The sequence below is a fragment of the Mus caroli genome, chromosome 9, assembly GCF_900094665.2.
Source record: "Mus caroli chromosome 9, CAROLI_EIJ_v1.1, whole genome shotgun sequence".
In the NCBI taxonomy this organism is placed as follows: domain Eukaryota; kingdom Metazoa; phylum Chordata; class Mammalia; order Rodentia; family Muridae; genus Mus; species Mus caroli.
In genome coordinates this window covers 83,096,180-83,103,767 of record NC_034578.1, presented here as the reverse complement: position 1 = coordinate 83,103,767, position 7,588 = coordinate 83,096,180, and the positions used below count along the sequence as shown (strand labels likewise).

The following is a 7,588-nucleotide window of genomic DNA, read 5'->3' as shown; positions in this document are numbered from 1 at the left end:
GTGTGCTGTACTGATAAACGCAGTGAACTCTTTCTGATGTTGCTCATCGTATATCCTTCCGAGGTACCTGCTGCACATTCAAGATGTGCGTGAAGAACACAGTGAGCTCACACCTTTTAGTTTTTGTCAAGCAGTAGTGCCCCCTGTTAAGTTACTTTTATAATCCATGAACTGTTTCCTTAGTAATGCCTTTTGTGCTCTGATTTGATCTTAATATTGATGGCAGACAGAAGGGTACCATTATCTTTACTGCAGTTTCTCCAGATTCTCTAGGAATGGAAGGTAACCTGCAGTCTGTGACTGACTTCATGTGCTTCCACTGCAGGCGCTGTTCAGTGAAGCAGTTGAAGTGAAGATTAAAAGACTAGCCCAAGAACTAGACGATGGAAAAGGAAAAGCAGCCAGGATGCTTGCGAGCATNATCGACTTATTCAACCAGGTCAGAGCTGGTGAGCTGTCTGAGGATGAGTTAACATTAAGACACGAACAAAGAGTTCTATAAAGTGTGGAAGAGTCCTGGCTTGGTGGTTTGTTTCTAACTGTGTTGTCCACTGTTGAGACTTAGACTAGAAATGGAACATTTTTATATGCCTCCTTTTCTTGATATTTTATTGAGAAAATGTTGTAAGTTCAAGTATACTTAGTAGCCACTGGGTTATATATCTTGTGTGTAGCTATCTTTTCAAAGACAACCTTGGGAAAATTCTGTAACATTTACATGTTTGAGCAAGGTACATTTATTTATAAGTCAATGGAAGAGCAATGGAAGAGAAAGACAGTGGCATCTGAGTGTCTGGTTTGGATTGGCCATTTTATCCATCTTGCTGTATAATCATTGCAGTAACGCAGGAAGCAAGGTTATCATTTCCATTTTACAAATGAAACAAAAGCTAAGAGTTTGGCTCTAACTTAACGTGTATCTTGAACCAAAGGTCATTTTCTCTCTTAGTGCCGTCAAGAGATCTACTTAAAGTATTTGGATCATAGGCTGTCCAGACTGACCCTTTATCCGGTTTATATGTTTCTCCTGAGTGGGTTTAATCATCTTCCCTGTCATTGTTATCTTCCCTACTGCTGTGTATCTCCTCAGTGCTCATGTTATTTTCCGCTCTCTGGTTCATGCTGCGCAGCTTGGTTTTCCAAGGTGGACAGTATTCATATGGGATTTACTTCAGGCTGGCTTATATGCTTTGTTCCCCAATCTTGCAGGCAGCTGGAGATGCAATTTCTGACATGTTGGTGATTGAGGCTATCCTGGCTCTGAAGGGGCTGACTGTACAGCAGTGGGATGCTATTTATGTCGATCTTCCTAACAGACAACTCAAAGTTAAGGTGAAGAGAGTGTGAATGTAGCTGTTCTTCCAGTCTTCCCATGCCAAGTGTTTCCAGAGTGGGTTCGATTTCATTATGTGTACATGCNACTTAGGAAGTAAGGGCTTATCACAACTGTTTTCCTCACACTTTAAAAAATAAGTTATTCTATACTCCCACTTTATAGNGTGGAAGCGATTATGTGTGAATATGCATCACTTAAAAATATGAACAAATTTAAACAAAATCACAAAAATTATGTAACCAGCTTAAACAGGNCTCCGCTTTCCTGTTCACTTGTTTTCCATCCAAGTCCGTACTATTTTGAAGCAAAACTGATCAATAACCTTATCATTTTAACTGAAAATGTTGCTTTGGAATTGAGTTTTAGCTTATTCTTTTTTTGAGACTAGGTCTCATGCAGCCCCAGGTAGGCCTCAGTCTTTACGTTCCGGGCTGAGGCGTGGAGCTAGCATGAGCAGCAGAACCTGTGTACACGAAGGCAGAGAATCCTCTGAACGCATGTCAGATGAGTCCATATTTCTATCAGTCGACACACTCTTCAGCAGAATTTGATGAGAGAGAATTAGAACTGGGAAAGCNAGAGCTGAGGACTTGCCTTTCGTATATTTAGGAGATTCTTGGCACAGCTCTCTTATAACTTCTTACAGGGCGTAGAAGTCCTGGGGCCAGACAGTAGTTATTGCCATTATTTTAATGGTAGCCCTGAGACAGTATGTGGAAATGTTCTTTTTGGCTAAAGGTAATTTTTTGTATACTAAAGAATTTTTCTTTAAGTAGTTGTATAAATGTTTAAAGTTACATGGCACCCANTAGTGGTGGGGAATGCTTTTAATCCNAGCACTCAGGAGGCAGAGGCAGGCGGATCTCTGAGTTCAAAACCAGCCCATTCTATAGAGCAAGTTCCAGGACAGTCATGGATAGAAACTGTCTTGAAAAANTAAAAATAAAACAGGAAATTTTATTACTGCAGTTTCTTTTCACCTGCTCTGGTGTTTCCCTGCTGCACACTGTAGTATGGTAACCTGAAATGCCAGACTGTTACTCTGTGGCAAGACTATTTAGAACAGGTTAAGCTTTTGAAAGTGAGTCTAGTCTAACAGTAACACATACAGCATGTTTTTGCTCAGGTCGCGGACAGGAGAGTTATTAGCACCACGGATGCTGAGAGACAAGCAGTCACTCCACCAGGACTCCAAGAGGCAATCAATGACCTGGTGAAGAAATACAAACTTGCCCGAGCTTTTGTACGGCCCTCTGGTACTGAAGACATTGTCCGAGTATATGCAGAAGCCAGCTCACAAGTAAGCTGGCATCANTCTATTGAGTTTGAATCAAGGAGGAAGGCAGGCGAGGAGAAAACACTATTTGTGTTTGGATCTCACTGTGGCTTTCCCCTCTGGGATCTGTGAATACAGCCCTTTAGTATACGAAGATTGAAAAATTACTGAGTTCAGTGGGAGGTCCAGTTTACACCCCTTTAATTTGTTCCCAGTGTTTTCTATTGGTGCGTTCTGGCTGTGCAGGAATAACTAATAAATCCTTAGTTTAGTCTGACATGTGCTAATTTTAATGTATTATANATTATTCTTTTTCCTCTTTAAAACTGTAGTTTGTAGAAGCAGCCAGTTTTAGTATTTCCAAATCAACCGAATGCTTGCTTTTTTTTTTTNCNNGACTTTNTAATTGCTGTTCAAATCTTTCTCTAGAGGGCATTCTTATTACGCNGTTTCTGCATTTTCTGCAGTTTTATCATTTGTTCTTTATGTATACTGTGGTTGAATGCGGACTCAGGAGATAAACAGTTACTTTTTACATGGCAATGACTATGTGATGTAAATTCTAAGAATTACTTAGGGAGGCTTGGTTTTTAAGTTACTTAATTTTGGAATAATTTATAAACTCAACTGAAAATCTTATTTAGAAGAATCCAGCCCATTTTTAATATGGGCTTTGAACCTTATTACTGAAAGATGAAAAAGAAGTTATTTGAATACTTCTGTGAAGCAGAGTCAGGAAGCATCCCCTAGAACAGCCAGGAATGGATGCAGGCACTGTGTCTCACTTAATCTTATTGTGATTTGCAGGAAAGTGCAGACAGGCTTGCCTATGAAGTGAGCTTGGTGGTGTTCCAGCTGGCTGGAGGCATTGGAGAAAGACCACAACCAACTTTATGAAGATAAATTTTATATTCTGGGGAAGTGGACTTCTAAAATGTTTCTATAATACTTTATAATGCTGGCAGTACTAAGGCATTTGTAATCATGACATTAACATGTCATGCATGTTAATGGATTATTTCTAGATAGGTTTTTAAATGCTACCAGGAAAAAAATGTTTAGAAGCTCAAAATCTTAGACTTGGGAATGAAGCTTACCTCTGATTTTAATCTGTATTTTTAATAGTTCAAGTGTCATTAATTTTACAGGGTATGAAGTGAATTCATGAAGGGTACTGGGAAATTAAACTTTACTACCAACTAACTCTTTGCAGCACCTTTCGATTGCTTACCTAACCAAGATGTTTTGTAGCACTGACCTACCTGGTTCAAATGGGGAGATTTCATATGAACCAATTTCCCATGCGGATCTCAATGTGAGGAAGAAGTGACTGTTTGCTTAGCAGCATCAGAACTGGCAGGTGGCCCNTCTTTCATTGTACTGACAGAGCTCTGTGCTGTGCCCACTAGAGTGTGTGGTCCAGGCTTCAGCTACTCTTTAGTGCTCAGCGAAGGGACACAGCTCCATCTTATANATGAAGCCTCTGACAACCAAGTGACCATTCTGATACGAGGACATTTTTAACCACAGAAAGAAGAAAAACAACACAATTAAATGAGGCTTGAGACCAAGCAGGAAAAAAGAAAACGTGGTGTGTATTTTGCAGGTTTAAGACAACCCAAGACAGTGAAACAATGGACTATATATGCAAATATAGACCTCGTAGGCACCATCATCAGTATGAGCCACCTATATATTTAAACTTGATTCAGGCCACATTCAGACATAAGCTCTTATTTACAAATATTTAAATTAAATACAACCTGAATAATGCTTTGTTACATATACACATATATATATAAAAGAAAAAGAAACTATACAACTCAGCAGTGTGTTTTAAGTATTACATTTCCATTTAGGCTCTCGAGAACCACTGGTGGTGGTCAAGTCTTTATGACTCCTTCTAAAAAGTCCTTTTCTATCATCTCTTCAATTTTTTGCCTGGCTTTGCTGGAAAAGGCTTTGTGATTCTCCAGTTTCATGTCCTTGTTTGGGAAGGAGTTTGAGTAGAGGACGGGGCTCCCTGAGTGTCCTCCACAGCGGCTTGTGACTTTGCTATTGAAGACTTGGCTGAGGACATTGAAGAAAGGCAGAAGCTGCTCCATGTTGCGCATGGTGCAGAGGGTCAGCAGCAAGTGCCCTGGCTCCCAGCCCAGTGTCCTCCCNGAGCAGTCTTCCTCTGGGTTTTTCTGCAAAACACAAAAAGGAGTTGTTACTAACAGGTAATGTATGTTATGTGAGAAATGGAGACAAATGCCAGCCAGCATCAAGTCTTCACTGGTTCTGAAGCCTTTTAGTGCAATTTGCTAGTTTCATATCAAGGCACTCTACTACTGTTTTGTAGTCTTTGACTAGATTGCAGAGGCAACTTTAGTTTCAGTGATCTGGGACAAACAAAAAGATTCATATANAGCTGAGGGTGTCCAGACTCTAGAGCTCTTTATACCCTTTAATGCTAATAATCAAATTATGGCCTAAATTTGCTACAAGGTGGTCACAGGGTTAGAGTGTATACTTATTGTCAGCACTTTAGCACAGAGAGATGAGGGGTTGACCTAGACACAGGGCAGCTGGCACTTGAGTGACAGGACCTGGGCTATGTACAGGTTCTGCCCTTTATTCACTGTGCTGCTGCACACAGAGCACTCTTGATGATAACATGGCAAAAACTTTTCTTTTGCAGCCAGGAAGTCAAATGAGAATGTATGTAAAAACTGTCCACTAAATACCAACATTAATAATTTCTATATATTAAGACAGAGTTACTTTAAGTTGGATGTGGCAACACATGCCTTATAATCCTAGCACTTGGGAAGGTGCGGCAGGAGAACCTTGAGTATAAGATATAATAAGATCTTGCCCCAAAAACTGCAATAAATGATATCTGTTTCTTGGTTACTTTAAGAACTCAACCAAGAGACACCAACAGCTACAGAAAGTCTACCAGCAGAAAGGACTGAATGAATAGAAGATGTCTGCACTTGCAAAACCATACACATTCCAGCACGACAGGAAAAACATAATGAGAACAGGAAAACCAGGAAGGACACGTCAGCTTGTTATCTTCGTTAACAAATGCTGTTCTCTTGGGTCTTGCTAAGAAATTGACTTTATCTGGTTTTCTTTTTATCAGTTTCCTAAGGTGATCCAAGGCTATTTCTTTATTATGGTCGTAGAGATGAAAGCATTTTAACACTGAGCTATGCCATCAGCCTATTTGCTTTAAAATCTGAAGGAAAACAGGTTACAGTAGAAAGTGCCATGAGTAAGCAAGAGGTTTAAAAATGAGAAATAGCAGGCTGGAGAGATGGCTCAGTGGTTAAGAGCACTGACTTCTTCCAGAGGTCCTGAGTTCAGTTCCCACCTGCTCACAACCATCTGTAATGGGGATCCAATGCCCTCTTCTGNTGTGTCTGAAGACAGCGACAGTGTACTCACATACATAAAATAAACAAATCTTTAAAAAATGAGAAATAGCTGTTGCATAATTTATAAGCAATGATTTAGCCTCCAGTCTAGATGAAAGGTTAACCACGGACTTTCATTATTAACAAATGCTGTCACACAGTTTACCATATTGCCTCTAGTCTACTAAAAAAATCAAACCAAATCAAATCAATTTATCCTGAAAGAAAGTAAATGAAAAAGTAAATGATGCTTACAGCCTTTATAGCTAATTTTGAAATACAAGACAATCATGGTAAAATTACTTTTTATATTCCTATGGAGATTTTCCTTTAAAAGTGTGACCCTTCCCTCACAGCCCTGAGTTCTTAACCAAGAAAAGCACACATTTCAGTGGTCTTTTGTTTTTATGTACCTGCCCTCCATACTAAATAACCAAATATCTCCATATAACCATTTCCTCCTCTGACTTCACAAGTCTACAGCTGTGTGCTTTCCTTCCATTTTACCTCTCATTGTTTTTGCTGCCATATCATATGCATCAATAGCCACCCTCACCTGATGCTTGGCCATCTCCAATCCCTCCAAAATCTTAAAGTCCTCCTCGTCCTGTGGAAGGAAAGAGGAGAACTCATAGCCTCTGTTCTAGTAAGAAGTATGTTTGGCCATGAAGGCCCTGTTTAAAGGGATTGGGATGGGAAGACCCTTTCTGGTGCAGACAGCTGTCGTGTCTGTGGGTCAGAGGGCATGGGCCTACAGTCGTATGAATGGTCACTGTATCTGCATTTCCTCCTCAAATCCTGTGATAAAAAAGGAATGGTTTTGTCCTTAAGTCCTGGATGGACTTTTGGTCCATAACTTTGTCCTTTTATTTGGCTCCTAAAGAAGGGAGTTCCTCATGTCCTTTAAGTAAAGCTCCTAATTGCTTTCTTCCCTTTTGCTCTGTAGAGAATCAAATACAGCTTCATTACTGCTGAAACAAAATCGTGTGAGTTCACACAGACCTGGTCTCACATGAGCCCTAACTCTATGTACTGTTAAGATTCTGCACGGAGGAAATGACAGGTATTAACAGAGGCCCAATGGTGAACATGCCATTTTCATTTACCCCTCTCTGCTTCAGGGCCAAGATCGGCNTGAAGGTTAGCCTGATCCTTACTTAATTATAAAGGATTCAAGGCATGTATAAACTACAGAATTTAACTTCTACACTTTATTCATGAGACAGATTTTGGTAATTCTCATTTTCTCTTGATTTCCTTTATATAGATGGTTTTTTAAAAAATGTTTTAGACATTTGTATTTTTGAGTTCTTCCACTAACTTTCTGATTAGTAGTCACATTTAGTAGATGGCTTTATTGTCAGCTGTGTTTTTAAAACTACAGGGAGCAGGAGTAGGGTGGATATGCAAAACTGAAATATGGCATAACAAGAGTTGTAGAAAATATTAGGAAATACTATTAAAGAAGTCTATCTAGCTAATTCAATTTTGGTAAAGTATTTCTGTCAAGTTTATTGAAACTTTATTATGTGTTGATCTTTTCATTTTCTGATTTCCTTTGTTTTTTTT

The 7,588-nt window shown here is 39.4% G+C and overlaps 2 protein-coding genes across 2 annotated transcripts in view; one reads left to right on the top strand and one right to left on the bottom strand.

Annotated features, from left to right (window-relative positions):
* The window catches only part of Pgm3 (phosphoglucomutase 3), a 17,759-nt gene extending 13,557 nt beyond the window's left edge, over nt 1-4,202 (top strand). Inside the window, exons 10-13 of the mRNA XM_029481965.1 lie at nt 308-439; nt 1,210-1,332; nt 2,463-2,636; nt 3,420-4,202. Of these exons, the coding sequence (XP_029337825.1) occupies nt 308-439; nt 1,210-1,332; nt 2,463-2,636; nt 3,420-3,509 (519 nt within the window). The 3' untranslated portion in view covers nt 3,510-4,202. The remainder of the gene's footprint in view (nt 1-307; nt 440-1,209; nt 1,333-2,462; nt 2,637-3,419) is intronic.
* Nucleotides 4,185-7,588, bottom strand: part of Dop1a (DOP1 leucine zipper like protein A) — a 72,207-nt gene continuing 68,803 nt past the window's right edge. Inside the window, exons 36-37 of the mRNA XM_021171895.2 lie at nt 6,576-6,626; nt 4,185-4,801 (exon numbers count right to left, since the gene is read on the bottom strand). Of these exons, the coding sequence (XP_021027554.1) occupies nt 4,496-4,801; nt 6,576-6,626 (357 nt within the window). The 3' untranslated portion in view covers nt 4,185-4,495. The remainder of the gene's footprint in view (nt 4,802-6,575; nt 6,627-7,588) is intronic.